General features: G+C 42.0%; 1 protein-coding gene across 3 annotated transcripts in view; it reads left to right on the forward strand.

The window, feature by feature from the left end:
* TTC39C (tetratricopeptide repeat domain 39C) overlaps nucleotides 1-19,160 on the forward strand; it is a 103,330-nt gene that overhangs the window by 65,126 nt on the left and 19,044 nt on the right. For all 3 annotated transcript variants that reach the window (XM_082667449.1, XM_082667447.1, XM_082667448.1), the window contains exon 7: nucleotides 18,089-18,182. In XM_082667449.1, the coding sequence (XP_082523575.1) occupies nucleotides 18,089-18,182 (94 nt within the window). The remainder of the gene's footprint in view (nucleotides 1-18,088; nucleotides 18,183-19,160) is intronic.

Consider the following 19,160-nt stretch of genomic DNA (forward strand, 5'->3'; position numbering starts at 1 on the left):
TCCCTTGATCAATGAATGCTCTAAATTGGGTTTTGAAACTGTTAAATAGAAATGTAAAAGTCAGGATTTATATTTCATTATGCTTCCCATTTTCATTAATTTTTTATTTTAAAACAAAAATGCTGGGACTTCCCTAATGGTCCAGTGGCTAAGCCTCCACGCTTCCAATGCAGCAGGCCCAGATTCGATCCCTGGTCTAGGAACTAGATCCCGCATGCATGCCACAACTAAGAAGTCCGCATGCTGCAACTAAAGATCCTGCAGGCCACAACTAAGACCCGGTGCAGCCAAATAAATAAACAAACAAATATTTTTTTAAAATGCTTAACTTTTAGCAAAATTAATAACTTATTTGTTCTCCAGAAACTCAATGTGGCATGATTTTAGTTTGTCCACAAGTCATCCCTATTAGGGACGGAGTGAATGCTAACAGTGAGCGGTCATTCATTGTCGTTGGGATGATTCTAGAAATGAGGAAGCCACAGCACCATCAGAGGATTCTTATAAGCACGGTTTGGGGAGGTACACAGTGACCATGATCGCTCTCAGCAGACGGTCAGTCTCTTTCATGGTGGATCGTTGGAATCTGAGTGCCGGTGGTGGTTGGAATCTGAGCGCTGGTGGTCGTTGGCATCTGAGTGCCGGTGGTGGTTGGAATCTGAGTGCCGGTGGTGGTCGTTAGAACTCCTTTGTCATGGGGCAGTTTGCTTACCCGACTGATACTTGGTTTTAAGAAAAAAAGACTGAAAGACCTGTTACTGCTCTTGACTGGTGAGCTGTGGCCTGAGGGTCAAGTGAAGTGTGACAGTTGTTTCTGTTTGGCTCTTCCCAAAGTCTTAGAGGATAACAGAATTTTAGGGCTAACTTGAGGTATTACGGTGCCTGGACAGTGGCATTTCGTTCGTCTTCCCAGGTGAGCATGTAGGAAGGTGTCAGCTGGTGGCATCCTTCATTTGCTGATGAAGAATTGCTCAGAGAGGCTGTGACATGGGTCTTCAGAGGCTTTTTGTAAGGCCTCTAAGCTCCCAACTCAGTTTATGAAAACACACAGGGCTTCGTTGATGAATTTGTTTACAGAAAACCTTTTTCCTTTTCAGTGAGCATTTAGGTTAGAGAGAGGGCGCCTTGAGACCTTTTTATGGACAGGCTCCAGGGAACATGGTCTGGGGCTCTAATTTTGACAGGTGCATCATATGACACGGACTTAACTTTTTAGATTCTGAGTCACTGAAGAAGTTATTTGCACAGCTGCTTTCATGTAAGCTTGCCCTCATACAGGGTGACTAGCTCAACACGGGCTGGTTAGTGTTCACTTTCCTTGTTATTTTCGAATCATGTGCAGGTGCCCACTTTCTCTTTCAGTGTCATCAACAGCTTTTTACATACTTTGCCCTTCATTGTTTGGGACAGTTTGGAATCCGTAGGGGAGGGTGGTCTTTAACACGTCCACCCCTGACCTGCCACTTGCATAACCCTTGTGGCCGTGTCTTCATTATTCCCCGGTGTTGTGGCCTGACTTGACATAGCAGTGAAGTTCTATGCCGTCGGTGGTACACGGGGTCCTTGTGCATCTCAGGACACCAAGCTTCTCTGCTCTTCGGGAGTCTTGGCCAGACTGCAGGAAGAGTTTTCTTTCTTTACCACCTTTGCTTCTCCCCACTGTGTGTCTGAAGTACCCCCACCTCTGGCCCTCTCCACCCTCTTGTCTTACCCTCCTTACCTGTCCTGTTGACTTTTCCCATGTGACTTAGCATGTTGCTGTGAGGAATAAATGGGTTCACACAGTACTTAGCATGTGATAAACGCTATCCAAGTAGTGGTGTGATGGTGGTTGTTATTCTTACTGAGTGCTTAAGCCTGGGAAGCAGTGTTACCAAATTTGCTCTCTTTTTAGGAGAAAGAACTTGTTTTGGTGTTGAGAGTTGTCAGTAGAGCTAGGCTTGTGATGGGTAAGATGCGTGTGTGTAGCTAGAGGGGCTATAGCTACTGTACCGTACCCATGTTTACTTTTCCCTGAATTTCCATAATGCACACAGATGTTAGGAAGTTGACCCAAGGGTTATATAGCAACCTCCATTTTAAAATATGAATTGATAATTATAATTTTTAATTTTATATTTATTTCCATCCCATTAAACCTACAGTAGTGGTGGTAGTGGTAGTCTATTAACGTACAAGTGATTAATGAGTATTTTTCTTGATTATTTAAAGGTATTAGGGAAAGTCTACATTTTAATAAACTTTAATTCTCTCCTCTTTTTTCTCTAAACAATACAGATTTGCACAACTCCCCCCTCCTCCCGCTTTAACAGTCTATTTAGTATATAATATACAGATACACATGCTTGGTTTTGTGTGTATACATAGTTTCATATACATACTTTGTATACTGTGACTGGTTATAAAACTAATTTTTAATATTAATCTACTTATCTGTCTCTAAACGCTCAAATATTTGAATGAATGACAGTTGATGGACATATTCTAATGAAGTTACTTTATGCACTTTGGGAACTCTTACTTTGAGACTGTCTTCCTAGCTTGGACCCATACTTTCTAAATATCCTGCATGGTGACATCAAAAAACCACACATTTGCTTCTCAGGAGCAGAAGTGGGCCCAGCACAAGACCTGGCCCTCAGTGGGTGTTTGTCAAATGAACAGATGAGTCTGTTGGCAGGACGTCCATTGATCAGTGTGAGTGACGGCGTTTCTTTAAGAGAGGAAGCTGGTTATCAAGGACTGTCTACTTTTCTTGGTGGAACCTAAACCTGTTTCTGCTACCGATGCAGAAGAAGATGGTGCAAGAATGTCTTGACATTTGGTGTAAGAGGATGGCCTACTAAGGAGGGTACTGAATCAGATATTGAAATTCTGATGGGCTGGCTAAAGAAGTGTGACTCTAAAGAAAGGAATTAAATAAATTTACAGGAAGTAAAAAGGACCTGGATATCGATGAGGTCTGTGCTCTTTGCTGGAGTGGCAAGGTGAGAAGGCTGAGCCCCTATGCTCCCTGAGCTCAGCCTGGTGGACCCTGTGCTATAACAGCTCCTCAGTTACAGCGGAGACAGCCCTACTTCACGAGGACCAAGTGGGAGTGTGCACAAGGCCTTGAGGCCACACTGAGGGAGTCCTAGTGAACTTTACCATGTCTGTGTGTGTGTGTGGCCTTTTCGTACCATCTTTCTCGTATTCAAAGCTGCCTTTTTGGTTCTCTCTGATAAATGCCACCTTCTCATGCACAGTCTGCTCTGGTTTGTACTTCTCCCCCCGGTCCTTGCTTCTGAGCAGGGTGTGTGATAGGATGTGGTTTCTTTTCCCCATGAGTAATGTCTGCAGGGATGGCTTTGATGGTTGACCTTTACTTTGTCACCTTGGTGTTCCATCTCCTTACTTTCTTTTTTTTTTTTTTTGAGGTGATTTTTTAAAAAATAAATTTATTTTTATTTTTGGCTGCGTTGGGTCTTCATTGCTGGGCACGGGCTTTAGTTGCGGTGAGCGGGGGCTACTCTTTGTTTTGGTGCGTGGGCTTCTCATTGCGGTGGCTTCTCTTGTTGCGGAGCACGGGCTCTAGGCGTGCGGGCGTTCAGTAGTTGTGGCTCACAGGCTCAGTAGTTGTGGTGCACGGGCTTAGTTGGGATCTTCCCGGACCAGGGCTCGAACCCTGTCTCCTGCATTGGCCGGCGGATTCTTAACCGCTGCGCCACCAGGGAAGTCCCAGCCATCTCCTTACTTTCTGTTACCTGCATGGTTCTGTGTGAAAGGCCCTTACGCTTTGACCCCAGCGTGCGTGTGTTCTGGCTCTGGAGCTTCCTCCCACTCATCATTTCAGGCTGTAGTCCTTTCTCTCTGGACTTTTACTGATGAAATTACATTTTTCATTGGTGCTCCCCACAGTAAGCAGGAGATCTGTGTTGCTTTTTAGCTCCTTAGTTCATGATTGTGGCAGGGACAGAAAGGTGAAGGTTGATCCCCTTGGTGATGAGTTTCTCAGACAGAGACAAGAGGCAGGAGGCCTGCGGGGGTCATGGAGAGTAGGGGCCAGCACAGAAATGCCAAACCCAGGGAGGCCTGTGCCCATGCACCCAACTCGGGGGCATATTGACTAATCAGAGGTGTTGGGTGGCAGCGTTTCTCTGCATCTGTTGACGAGCAAGCCTGCCTCTTGTATCTGAACAGCATGATTTGCCAGCATGAGGTAATGTTATTATTTATAGGATCAGGAAAAAGGCAATGCAGGAAGAGAAACAATTCCCTGAAGTTCTGTTAATTGTAGTTTTCTCTTCCGACCTATGTGGTTCTCTTTATTACTTCAGGCACCAGGAAAAATAGGGTTACCATTTATTCTCAGAAGGACACAAAATAAGAGATTGGCTTAATATGGTGTAGGAGAGGTGCAGGATATATTTGTCTTCACTTTCCATTGTGATAAATCCATACCGTGTGGTTTAATGACTCTGTTCACTGAAATGAGATGATGATAACCCAAATTGCTAATAGGTTAAATACATTTGCTCTTCTTTTAACTCTATCTTTACAAGTTGTTGGGTTGAAAAGCAAGTAGAAGGTTAACATTGATTTATATCCCTAAGCTCACTAAATGTGCATAAGAGGATGAGTTTTCCCTTGCCTACGTTAACCCTGGTCCTAAGGGTAGGGGTTAAATGCATGATCTATTGTTAGGTGTCCTTGACAGTAATACGGCTAAACCGATTCCGCTACTCAGTGACATTAATGCTGAATCACGTGTGAGTAACCGGGTTGTCACAGCATGTCCTTCTGCATGCTACAGGTGACAAGGCGGGGCCTCTCTTTTTAAAACACATACATAATACTTTATTGTTAAGATGTTAAGCAACTTCATAAAAATAACCCAGCAATAATTAAATTCTAAGCTGTTTTGTTTCAAGTTGTTTTGTGATCTTTAATATACACATATTAGACTTCAGGCACTTTTGCTTACAAACCTAATGTTTGCATGTTTTAACATAGTTTTTGTAAATAACTGGTATGGAAACTGTTTAGATTTCCATTGTGTTACTAATTTGATATTTCCCATTGTTGGGCTATTGGGATATTGGGATATTTAACAGTTGTTCCCCTATGATTTCCCAGTATTTCCCTGTGATAGAAAGCACTGTAGATTTCATTTTTTCAGAAATAAAATTTATCTTCTCAAACTGGGACACATAGACTGTTTTGTTCAGATTGTAAAATGATGTTTTAAGAAGTCTTACATTCTCATACCTCTTTGCCTGTGGAGGTGGGTGTGGTTTAATTCTGATACCTGTTGGATTCAAGAATAGTAACATTAATTTAAGGGTATTTCTCTTCCTGTTATTGAACTAAATCCTTAAGATAGATGCAATCTGTTTTTGAAATACCTTTATTTTATACCTTTTATAGATGTTTTAAAACGAATATTACATGGTTTTGACAATTGTGATTTTATGTTTTAAATGTAATAAATACATCACTGTTGCCTTTAAAAATATATATTATTTAGTATTTTTATCCACTTGTTTCTCACATATACTCAGCTTTCAGTTTGTCGGGTTCTGTATACTATAGGGACATTTTAATTGATATTTATAATATTTCTTATTCATTTCTGAGAATATCTCTTCATTTAGTCATGTCACTCTTTCTCTCATTACTTTATAATTTTTTTTACCTGCATCTGTCCTGTCATATATATAGTAAACGTGGGTTCAGATAGAATAAGTATGTGCATGTGTATATAGTTATTTTGGATTAAGGAGGAACTAGAATTCAGGCCTTCTCTCTCAACTCAGTTCTCTTTTTAGCTTTTATTTGCTGATAAGTTACATATATATATATACATTCTAAATGTAATATTATATATGTGCAAAAAACCATATGTGTAACTTACTAGCAAATAACACATTTAAATATTAGTATAAATATAAATATTCAGGAGAGCTTATTCTTGGGCTTTAGAAATAAACCTGATATTTTTAAAAAAATGAGTTGATTAATGGAATTTTTTCCTGCATTTTGGAGAAGCAAGTCACTTAAGGTAATTAAACATTTGAATGTATTTTTTGGTTAGTCATTGCTAAGTACCCTTTTGAAATTCTTTAATAATTTATCTTATTTCTTCAAGAATCTTAATTTAAGACATCTACTTACTGCTACATTCATCTTAGTTTTATATTTTACTTTTTCTCATTTCCACTTATTTTTAAACATATGATGACTATTTCCAGACATGTAAATGTGGTATTTTTATTATTTGTGGTGGTATTTTTATAAATTTGTGTTTTCTTAATTTTATGATTGGGCTTTAGATTATCATGTGGGCTTTTATAGAGAGAGATTTGATTTTTTTATCAATGCATTTTCTACTTCCATTTTCTTTCTAGTTTTTCTTAATTTAGCTTGTTTTATAGTTCATTTTCTTAATACTTTATCGTATTTGTCTTATTAGAATAGTGAAGTATTAGTATTCTTGTTTAGGGATTCGATTGTATTCCTTGAAATTCAGCTTGCATTTCATTGGTTAACCGAGAGTGTTTGGGGGGCTGTGATATTGTGATATAATAAGATACAGATCATGACTAAGGGCTCAGCTCTGGAGGCCAACTGCCCAGGCTGAGTCCTGGCTCCTCTACTTTGGCTGAGTGACCTTGGACGAGACGCTTAATCTCTTTAAGCCTCACTTCCCTCCTTGTTGAGGTGGGCCCCTGGTTTGTACCTTAGGCGTAGGTTCCCTGTTGAGATTTAGGGAGGTGCTAATCTGGGAGGCACGTGCTGTCCTGGGGCTCTGAGCATGGGTCCTTGTTGGTGTAAAGACATGACCACAGCCCTGCTGGGGCTGCTGCTGGGGCTGATGCGTTAGCAGCCACAGGGACAGAGCTCATGCCCCGGGGGAGATCAGGACCACGTGGCAGGCAGGCATGTAAGCAGATGCAGATGTGGCCAGGCTTTGAGAAACATAAAAACAGGCCTATGGGAAGGGAAAGCATGGTGTGGCTCACCCATGGTGCAACCCTCGCAGCTGGAAAAGATGACCCAGGAGTGGGGGTATTTGGGTTGGCTCTTGAAGAGTCTGTAGGAGTTTGCAGGTGAGAGGTGAGAGCATGGGGGATGAGCTTGCACTCAAGCCCAGATCCAAGAAAAGGCCAGATAATGGAGAGATACAAGCTCATTGGGGCTGGAGCATTTGGTGGAGAGATGTGGGTGGAGTAGGGGTGACCCCGGCAGCAACAGATGATTTGATTTTGTTTCTCAATCCCAGCCTCCCTTCTCATAGAGGACTTTCTTGTTCATATTTAATTGTGTCCATGAAGCACACGTGTTGTTTTCCTTTGCTCTCAGGGCTGTGTTTATTGTTCTTGTTTCCGTTTCTGCTTGCTTATTCAGGGGCAGATTTTTCCGTAATGCTTGATTGGAAAGGTGATCACTGTATTTTACTTGTCTGCCATTTTGAACATGGGTTCACATATCCACGCAGGCAGTGTTTCTTTCATGTCTTCGTTCCTCACTCTTCTGAGGACAGTAAGTGTACAGCAAACTCCCATTGCCGGGTGGCACAGAGCTAGTTTTAGGACATAGTGTTCCCTACTTTTGCCTACCCCTGTCCAGAGCTCATGTGTGAAATTCTCTATTTCCTCATAGTATCATATTGAACTTTTCTGCCTTTCTTTATGATTTTGGACTCTCAATGTGTGGGCACATTGGTTTCCTAAATCTGTGCGTTTCTTTGTTTCGTGTACGAGTCCTCATTTCTCTGTGGCTTCTTATAGAGGACTTGTTAGCTGTGGGAGTTTGTTGTCATACAGCTTCAGACCTTCAGGTTTGGGCGCGTAGCATTGTAGAATGAGCACTGGACTAAAAGCCTGAAGATTTGGTGTTGGCTGGTTCGTGAAGAGTGAAAACCCTCTCTACTTCCACATGGTCGCTCACACGTCAGTTTGGAAGAGCAGTGACTCCTCAGTGAAGCCAGTCTTCTCTGGCTCTGGTTCTTTATTTGGAAAATCAGGGGGGTTGGTATAAATCAGTGTTTTTCGGAAACATCTTACCGGGAGCACTGATTTGACGGACTAGTTAGTACATGTTCCAGGAAAAGAGGTTCCATGTCATTGAAATCAGGATATCCTGGGGCTTCTCGGAGACTTTAGTTTTGCATCACGAGGGAGATAGAGTCTGCAAGTACGCTGTGTTTACCCAAGTTAATTGGCCAGGAAAATTCTTTTTCATACTGTAGCCTGTGAGACCTAGAAGCATTCTGTAGAGCACACTTGAGAAAAACTAGGCTACATTGATTTTTAAGATTTCTTCCAGCGTACAAATTGCATGGTTCTGTGAATATACTAAAAGCCACTGAATTGTACACTTTTTAAAAGGAAAGAATTTTCTCAAAGCTTTTCTAAAAAATTTGTCATGGATTTTGAACCTTCAGAACTGTAACTACCTGGCATTATTCCTGCTGTTTACAATTTGTCTTTAATTCCTCTTTGGAAAAACCCACATACCAGCTCGCCCATTTGACTTCCTTCACAGAGAACGTCATTCAGTTCTAGGAAAACTGTTCAAAGTCACTTTCCTGATTATGGCCTCTATTTGCTTCTCTCATAAAAGTCTGTATGGACATGAATCCTCTCCCTCTGTTTTCCAGGTTTATCTGTTTATCTTGAATTGCTGTCTTATTTTGAGTAGTGTGACTCTTTGTAGACTCGTTTTTCTCTATTTCTCTATTCTTTGCATTATCGTTTTCCCTGTTTAAAATTCTTTGATAGTGCCTTTAACATAAACATATTTCTTTTAAGTGTACTGCTATTTTCATAAATTCCTTCTCTGCAGTTTTAAAAGGCACCATAGTGTAGCTCAGCTCAAATGGGCTCTTCCAATTCCTGGCCGGCAGAGCTTTCTGAGCCTGTGTCCTTGTCTGTAAAAAGAGGACAGTGCCTTCCCTGTCAGCCTTAAGTAATGTAACATGGATACAGCTAAGTGCTAACTAAGCACATGGTGCTTGGTCAGGGATTTTCCTGTTTAGACAGAATCTTGTCTTGGTTGTAAATTCAGTATAAAGCACTTTCCATCACAAATTTTTGTCAGAATCATGTGCCTAACTGTTGAGAGACCAAGGAAATTCTGCAGCTGGTGCATTATTCTGTTTGGTTACATAACTCATTTTCCATGGGGGTTGCTGTCCATTTGTGTGGAGGTGCTGAAAACATTACTACTCTATTCCATTATTTGTGTGTAATCAGAGATTTGTAGCCTGTTATGGAAAAGGCCTTCTGGGGGGATGCCAAGAGAACTATAAAAGGCTTGTGTCCCAAAATGAACTTATCATCTAATTATGAAGTTAGCAGTGTAAATGCATGAAAAGGTAATTGTACAAGACAGTAACAAGGGCCAGATGAATGGCTGGTGGTTGTGGGTAGCTGACCACCACCAGCTCCCACCATGCCCACCCTGTCCCCTTTATTACCACCCACCTCGTGTCTGCCCAGAGACTCATCCTCATTGGACACACGGCATTAGATGTCTTCCTGATTTGCTCCTTGTCTCTCTCTCCACATTACAAGGAGAACAGAGGCTCCACAAGGCAGGGACTTTGTCTCTCTGGGTCACTGTTTATCTCAAATGCCTTGACCAGTGCCTGGCTCCTAGAGAGGATGTGTGTGTGTGTAGTGAATGAACACTTTGGTCTCTTGCTCTTCCCACTTAGTTGTGCTGTAATGATTGTTCTATTTCTCTAGCTCCTGGGTTTTTGTCAGAATGGGAGCAGCCCATGTATTTATGGCATTTTGAAAAGTTTTCCTTAATTATGCAGAATTCATGGAGTCAGTGTTTATAGTAGTAGGAAAAGCTCCATCATCCCCCACCAAGGACTGTGTGGTCATAACTCTAAAACCACAACATTAAGGGAAAGACTGATAGAATCGATCATACATTGATCAAAAGGTTTGTAGAATTGACCCCAAAATAACTTATATATTATATAAAAATGATAAAGTTAGAAAAATAAAGCTAGGAAACAAATGATTACGTCTTGGCATCCTTAATTTAGAATGAGCTCTTGCAAAATTAGAACATATTAAAAGGGTAAATATAAACATACAAAAAGAAAAATAGTCAAAGCACCGAAACAGACAAGCTATAAAATAAGACATACAAATGGCCAATATCATATGAACCTCAGGATACAATCCAGGAGATGCAAATTAAAACAACACTGAAAAGTGATTGGCTAGTATTAAAAACATAGTTTAGGGAAATGGGCCTTTTATAAACTGTTGGCACATATGTAAATTGGTAAAACCTTTGGGGCAGGTAGTCTACTATTTATACACATTACTATACAATATACCTTAGGAAATAACTGATGCACCACATATGTGAGTGCCTGCACAGACAGAGACTACACCTGCCCACCTTCATCACTGGTAAGAAAAACTCCAGGGGTGGGTGTTGAGCTGGGTGGGTACTGTGATTTACCTGGCTTTGCTCGGGTACTCATACTCTCTGAGACCAGAAAATTTTTCCGAGAAGCAGGACCCTTTCCATTCCCAACACATACATGAGGGTGGAGAGGGGGCGAATGGCTCCCTGAAGAGAGGATGCCTCTGATAATTAGGTGGTGTATTCGCTTCCTAGGGCTGCCATAACAAAGAACAGAAATTGATTTTCTCACAGTCCTGAGGTTGGAAGTCCAAGCTCAAGGTGGGCAGGGTTGATTTCTTCCGGGGCCTCTCTCCTTGGCTCGTGGGCGCCGCCTTCTCCCTCTGTCTTCGCATGGTCTTTCCTCTGTATGCACACACGTCTGTCCTCATCTCCTTTTCTTGTATAAGGACACCAGTCATATTGGATTGGGGCCTGCCCTAAAGACTTCATTTTAATACAGTTACCTCTTTAAAGACCTTATCTCCAAATACAATTGCATTCTGAGATCCTGGGGGTTTGGATTTCAACATACGAATTTTGGGGAGGGATACAGTTCAACCCGTAACAGTTAGCAGTGCCAATGAGAGTGTCTCCTCCCAGGCACTTGGGGTTTTCCTCTTTCTTTTCACATAGATGTCACTGGTACCCTGGTAGCCTCCAAATATATTACCCGGCAGGTTCTCCCAGAGGTCCCAGGACAGAAAGACTCCCAGGCCAAATTAAAATGGGCTTGAATCACATAGCTTACTAAATCGATATAAAACACAGCCAGGAGCAAGGGGGAAAAGGTAGCATGGGTTAACACTCTTAGGACAGGGTGCAAGTGGGGTGGAAGGGCCCCGCTACCTGGGTCCTGGGTACACGATGTGCAGTGTCCTGCCTCACTCTGCACATCAGCCTTCCTCACTGGCAGGAGAGGGGGTACAAGGAGAGAAGGGCCCATAGGTGCGAGTTGCCCTGGGCCAGTGACACACTTGATCAGAAACCCACAGGGATGAGTACACTTGGCCACAGCTAATTAAATGGATGGACCATCATGGGTTTTGTTGGTGTTTCTTGGGCAGAGGACACATGGTGCCAGGATAGGCATCAACAGTGGGGGGTCAGATTTAAGACCTCATGGCTATTCAGTTCTCATGTATAGTTAGTATTCTGACCATGTAGTGTGTTTTGTGTATTTGGTCTTTTGAGTATATCTCTTTGCCCTTTCATTCTTCTAACACACACACACGCTCCACTTGCTAAGTACTTATTGTATTAACACATCTCGGGAATTCTGCCTGCATCTGACAACCTCTTTGCTGACCAGTTACTTAACACATCTTGAGAGAATGTGCCTGTGTTTCACAAGCTTACTTGTCTAACAGAACTGAAAATCCTCTAAAGCAAATGCACGTTAGCGCCATCCACACAGGCAGCGCCTTCCCCAGCAACCGGGTCCACAGGAACGATGTTTGCAGTGGTGAACATCCTTCAGTTTGCCACTGCCCGGTGCTCTCAGCTCTGGAGTTTAACCCACAGAATTAGGTGACACCAGCCTCATTTGAATACCAGCAGACTGGCTCTGAGCTGAGACCTTTTTGTTTGTGAGTTAGTGATGTCATTCAATGTTAAATGCAACTTGGAGGTGGTACAGAAAGAAACTGTGTGCTTGGGAAGTGGAGTCTTGGCATTTTAGATTCAGGCAAGTCTGGAACTTGGTGTCCCTTTGGCACTAGAGTCTGGGCCAGGCCCCTGAAAGAACTTGGCTTTGTTTCCATGTTCACTTTTTTTTTTTTTTGCAGCCCTAGAAATGGAACCTTTTGCTAGGTAGCTGAACTGAGAGAATCCTCTTGGCTTGGTATTGCTAGTGAAAATCTTTGAGTAAAACAGAATGTAACATTAGTAACCCCAAGATTACGGTGCTAACTCTGAAAAATATTCATACTTACTGTGTCTTCATATTTGTACTTTGAGATCTTTACTTTCTAAAGACCTTAAAAATATATTAATGTGGAAATAGCTTCAGAATAACTTAATCTTTTTTAATTGGGTTGAAAATGTTGCCCATGGTCTGTCCATCCCTTTGTATTACATGTTTCATTTTCCTTTGTCCCCTGTCTCTCCAGGCAAGAGCACACACTTGTATATTTGTGGTAGAATCTTAACTCAAACAGCTCCTAATTATACCTGCTAGATAAAATATGGAATTTCTCTAGTTTTGTTTTTTTTTAACCTCTATGTGACCACAAGCAGAATTATAAAGACAACTTACATTTTCTAAAGGACTGCAGGGAATTCCCTGGTGGTCCACTGGTTAGGACACAGCGCTTTCACTGCCATGGGCCTGGGTTTGATCCCTGGTAGGGGAACTAAAATCCTATAACCTGTGTGGCCAAAAAAAAAAAAAAAAGGACTGAAGAGGATGAAGCAAACAAAACATAGTATAATAAGAAAAAAGTGTCAAGGGAACAAAAACAGAAGTTAAATTAATATGAAAAGTATTAGTTACCTAAATCCATTTATGTTTACCATATTGCTATATAAAAGATAACTCTCAGATCAGCATAAAAAAGACAAATCCAACAAAGTAAATAAATATACAAGCTAACTAAAAATATTTAAATGGGGCTTCCCTGGTGGCGCAGTGGTTGGGAGGCCACCTGCCGCTGCAGGGGACGCTGGTTCGTGTCCCGGTCCGGGAAGATCCCACATGCCACGGAGCTGCTGGGCCCGTGCGCCATGGCCGCTGGGCCTGCGCGTCTGGAGCCTGTGCTCTGCAATGGGAGAGGCCACAACAGTGAGAGAGGCCCGCATAGCGCAAAAAAAAAAAAAAAAAAAAAAAAAAAAAAATTTAAATGGTGATACAAAAGTAGAAAGTAAAAGAGTAGACAAAATATATCAGGCATACATAAATTTAAAAAATGACAGCAATGATAATTTAAAAATCGAGGGCAAAATGCATTAAATGGAACAAAGCTGGTTTAAAACTTTATGGTACTTGACAATTAAACTAACAGTCGTAAAATTATATATTCCTAAGAAATAGCATTTTTTTCTTAAACATAATAAGAAACTTGCAGAAACACAATTATGAGAAACTGACAACTCTTTCATTCTTAAAAAACCTATTTTATAATAAAATAGTCTCTGAGTTTTCTGCTCAGTTTTGCTATAATCCTAATACTGCTCTAAAAAATAAACATTACTAATTAAAAACAAATCTGGAATTTCTCCCAGGGTTCTGAAATAATTTGTGAGAAGCTGAATTGCTACTTACTGCAAGTCTTTGTCCTAAAAGTTAGAAAACAATATTGTGATTTATTTCCCAGTGCTATTAACAGGAGACAAGGTACCTATAGACAATACCTGTGTTTTAAAGACAGTTTACCTTTCCTAAGAGCATTTTATTCACATGAATTCATTTATTTTAGCATCCCTGAGAGTATAAACAAAAATTACTTCCTAAGGTCCAAAATTGTGTAGGTTATGAAGTTGGCGCTGAAATCTGGTACTATTGACCAGTATTTAACATTCTTCGTTATACTGTGTGCCCATTAAAAGAAAACATTTATATTACAGTAATTGAAACAAATGAATTATTCAGTTGGAAGGTATGGCTTTAGAGTGAGCTACTTATTTACGTAGTCCCAGAGCATAGAGAATATGAAAATAATTTCTGCCAGTCTACAAGTTCTGGCATTATTCTGCCACCAGAACTTGCAGAGGAGAGCACTAAACAAACCCCACTTCATTCTGAACCTAGAAATTCTAAATAAATATTAGCAAATCAAATCCAGCAACGTATTTGGTAAATGCCGTATTCCAACCTAGTAGGGCTTATTCCAAAAAGGCACTCGTGGTTCAGCCCCAGGAACTGTGTCCCTGTTATCCGCTGCATTAAGGAAGTCATTGATAAAACCATTCACTCCTGTCGATAGATGCCCAGATGGCATTTAATGAAATGCACTACCCAACCCAGATTTTAAAAAACCGAACAAACTATTAGCAAATTAGAAAGGAAACCTCTCTATTTGGTAAAAATGGGCATCTACTAAAAGCATGCAGCAAACTGTATTTCATGGTGCAACATTAAAACATCCTCTTTTTCATATTCTTTTATATACTGTATAATAACGTATACACATCGTTTGTATTAGAATAAACCAAGGATACGTGCTATGCTTGCTTAATATTCAGTATTTTAACTGGAGGTCCTACCCAGTTACAATTGTCTATTGTAAATGAAGAGACAGCACTATCGTTACTTGCAAATGGTTTGAATATCTCCCTGGAAAATCCGAGAGAAAAAGAGATTAAGAATTATAAAAATTCCTGAGTATAATAATGTGACATGTACAAAATCAATTTGAAAAAATCCACAGGTTTCCTACATACCAGCAACATTCACTCGGAGAATAAAATGGAGAAACAAAACCCTTTTGCAGTTGCCACAAGTGTTATAAAATGCCTAAGAATACACCTATCAGGAAGTCCCGAGTAACTGGAAAAACACACAGTATCCCTGTAGTGACAGTGCTGTAGCTGTAAGTCCTGCTGATTTTAATTTGGCAGTAAATGTGCTCCATTTAATTTGGCAAAGATTTGTGCTTTTATCCTTCATGGCTTCCTCTGGAAGCAGATAAAAGCTTGCCAACATTTTTTTCTCCTTTTACCAGCAAGGAGACTGAGGCTTCAAGTAGTTTTTGTGACACAGTGTATCAGCGCACAATTCATGAGGCAAAAAGCCTGTATAGTAGTAATTCTTGGTTTCCTACGAATCCATTTTCTATATTTTCTTCAGGGTATGTGTATTTCTTTAAAAATTAAACTGGGAATCGAGTATCAAATTGAGGCTAATCCTCTTTTCTCTGCTGGGTTGTGGATGTTTTAATTTGTAACCATAAAGACTCCCATAGATCATTTTTATTCTGAATTGTTTTGGTGAAAAGGGACCTATATTTCCACTAATTTAATGGCTGTTCATTGTACTTCCTTAATGAGTGATCAGCCTAGAAGTAGAATTAGTTTTGTAGTTATGCTTGCTCCTGGGGTAATGCCTTTAAGCTCCGTAAGTGGTCTCAGTACTTCCCAGTTCTATTCAAGTGCTTGTGACACAAAGAGCCTGGAACTTTCTTCACAGTTTCATCTTTAAGGAAGAATACTGTTCTAGTTTCCCAAGGCTGTTGTAACAAATTATCACAAAGTTTATGGCTTAAAACGACAGAAATTTATTCTCTCACAATTCTGGAGACCAGAAGTCCGAAATCAGTTTCTCTGGGCCCAAATCAAGGTGGTCAGCAGGGCAGCGCTCCCTCCGGAGGCTCTAGGGAAAGTCCATTCCTTGCCTCTTGCCTCTGGTGGCTGCCTGCATTCCTGGGCTTGTGGCCACATCACTCCAGTCTCTGCCTCCGTCCTCTCACATTGCCTTCTCCTCTGCTTATGTCAACCCTCTCTCTGCTTCCCTCTTGTAGGGATACTTGTTGATTGCATTTAACGCCGCCTGGATAATCTAGGGACTCTCCCCCATCTCCAGATTCTTAGCTTAATCAATCACACTTGCATCCCTCTCCCTGAAGAAAGCATGCAGTTGGAGCAGAATTTGAATACTAGTCAATTACTAGCTCCCTGACCTTGACTTACCGTTGTTGAACGTCAGTTTCTTCATCCGAAAATGGAACTAATGCATACCTATCTCAGAGTCTTTGAAAGGGTTAAGAGAAATAACGTTGATTCAGGTATTACTTGGCTTCTTTTTTTCTTTTCTTGCGTTCAGAGCTTAGTTTTGACTCATCTTGGTGGCTTCAGAGTCCAGTTCCATCCTGGGCACCCAGTAGTTGCCTGATAAATGTTCGCCGAGTAGTTTTCTGTCCTCTGAAGGGCAGCGTGGCGTTGCACTGCCATGCACTGAACCCCAGCTGGGGTCAGCTTGGTAGTGATGGCCCATCTGGAAATATCCTGGGGGTGATGGTTGAATGCCATTAACTTGGGAAACTGGGGAGGTGCATGCAAAAGCAGAATCCCTAACCCTGTGGTTTCTGTGCAAATAGGCTAAATTGAATGCATGTGTGATGCAGGGAAAGAAGTATTGATCCAGAAAGGGGAAAGTTAGAAATGGGAGTAATGAGTGTCCAGATCTCTCTACACACACACACACTTGCTTTTCATTAGAGATTGATTGATTTTTTACCTTTGGTATCTGGCTGTGTGCTCACAATCAGTGTAAATGTCTGACTTAAGAGCCGGAGGCCTGTTTCATTCCTGTGAGGTTCCCTTCAACTAGGTGTTGAGCTAGTTGAGAACAGGAATTAGTGATACAGTGATGTGTATCTTCCGTGGCTACCTTCTGTATCTTCCGAGCACTTGTGGGTGGTGATACAGGGTCGAACGCTACAGTCTGAACCTTGCTGATAGCAGAGTGAAGTGTTACTGTGGGGCATGAACAGTCACTGGTCCAGCCATGGCCGTGGTTACTGAGTCATTTGGCTTCCAGAGTTCCTGAGTCACAGACTGTCCTGCCGATCTCCTTGCTGACTCATCTGTGCCCTGTGTGGAGTCCTGGGGCCTCCTGCAGTGACCGTGCATCACTCAAGGAGCTGAGGAACGTGGTGGGTCTGGTCTCAGGGAAACCAGCAGCCCCTCTTCTAAGACCCTTCATGCCCCCAACCTGGCTGCCCTGGGGGAGAAGAGGCAGCCAGGGGCCTTGGAAAGGGAGTCGCCTGGGAGCAGCAGCAGGAGGCACACAGGGAAGCACAGAGGGGAGGGCTGAGTGCAGGGCGGGAAGAGAGGCGCTGGCACCTGCGGGAGGGAGAAAGGAGCGCTCCTGGGCACGTGTCAGTGAGGGCAGGCTGTGTCGCATCTTGGGGACATTTAGGATTTATATTATTACTGATGCGTGATACTTAACGCCTGTCGTTGCTGTATTTACGGTTTAGTTTACCTCCCTTTTATCCTGATGGTGCCTTTTAGGTGCTCTTACCAGGTGCTTGTGGCATCAGATCAGCAGACTCTGAACGAGATCTTTCATGGAAGAAAACACTAAATGTATTTAACCAGGAAACGGTGGGAAAGGCATTTGAGAGTCTACTGGGGTTCTGGACAGTGCTAGATGAATGCAAAAGTCGGAAGTGTAATCTGGACCCTCAGAGAATTTCTGAAGTGTTGGGAGAAGAGGGCTGATGACCAGAAGCATTCGGAGAACATCACCGGGTTGTGTGGTAGAGCGTGAGGGGCTCCCGGAACAGGGAGAGGCTGGGGCTGGGCTAATGGACTGGCCCTGGGCAGTACTGACTGCCAGTGTCTCTGGGCCCGGTGGGTGTATGCAGGAGGGTGAGATGCAGTCCCTCTTCTGTCGAGCTTACCTGTACCATGGAGCCAGATCAGCAAATCATTGTATTGATCACACACCAAGTTCTAGTGCACGTGTGCACAGAGACCGCTGTGGGAGAGGGTGGTGTGAGCCGAGCCCTCACTGGTGGGTCCTTCTGACCGAGCAGAAGGAGGAGTGGCCTGCGCTCTGTTCAGCTCACAACCATGTGAGGGGAAAGGGGGCGTTTTCCCAGAAACCTTTACATCACCCTCTTCTCTACTGCTTAATCTGCTTGACTACCAAGGGAAAGGATGCTTTTGAACTAGGATGCTCGTAATGTTAAAGACAGATCTTAGCCAGTAACTGTTGTCATTTTTTCCTTAGTGTCAAATCAACAGTGCCTTGACTTCCTTCCATACTGCTCTGGAACTTGCAGTAGACCAGAGGGAAATCCAACACGTGTGTCTGTATGAAATTGGTAAGTATCGAATGTCTGTCCGGTCCCTTGTCATTGAAATAGTATTAATGCAATAGCTCATGTCCAGCTGAACGTCCAGCTTCTTGTCCTGCAGTGTTAACGCATTCCTGTGCACGTTTTCATTGTTAATGCTCTTCAGTTTGTGTCTTTGTGAGATGCCTGCTGCCTTGTGTAATAATAGGACTTTGTTACCATAGCGCAAGTAGTGGTACTTAATGAATTCTCATTTCTTCTTTCTAATATTTTGCTCCTTATAACGTTTAGATTCTAGGATGATAGGTGAACTTAAATTAATTGAGTAAAAACCATTTGTGAATATTTTATTGGACTGGATATTAGAATTCAGGACTGTTTTCTCTTCCCTCCCACCAATGTTCGCCTGAGAAGAAAACTACGGCTTAGGAGAAAATTGGGCACGTAGATTCCAATTCCAGCTCTTCTGCCAGCTAACTTGGAGACCTCACCCTCGTGGCAGCCCTTGGAGCTCAGGCGCCTGCCCTGGGAGCAACTGTGTAATTAAGATGAAATTAGCCGGATGAGCATCAGACAGGATGCCTGGCCACATATGTTAGCTGCTTCCTCCCGCTTCTCCCCTCCTGGAGGGGAATTTATAGACAGACTTGGAGGCATTTGTTTGCCACTTGCTTGCCTGCTGTAGACATAACTGTCTTCCTGAATCTTTTTTTTAAAGAAGAGTGCAAACTAAAAGATTGAGAACTGCCCAGTAATCAGCATTATGTTTTAAACGCCTGTTATAGCTTAGGGAGTGGAGATGAGGTATGATCCAGTGGGAAATGTATTTTCCTGTAAACTCTGCTGGAGCTCTGGTTAGTAGCCATAATGTGGAATGGAACATGAAACACATTATCAATGTGATGTTTTGAGTAAGACCAGGCATCTCTGATTTCACAACCGATGAAACAGTATAGGACTTGAATGGAAGGGACTAGCTTCGATGTCCTTTTATTTCTCTTGTTT

The sequence above is a fragment of the Grampus griseus genome (genome assembly GCF_964374135.1).
Source record: "Grampus griseus genome assembly, chromosome: 12".
NCBI classification, from domain to species: domain Eukaryota; kingdom Metazoa; phylum Chordata; class Mammalia; order Artiodactyla; family Delphinidae; genus Grampus; species Grampus griseus.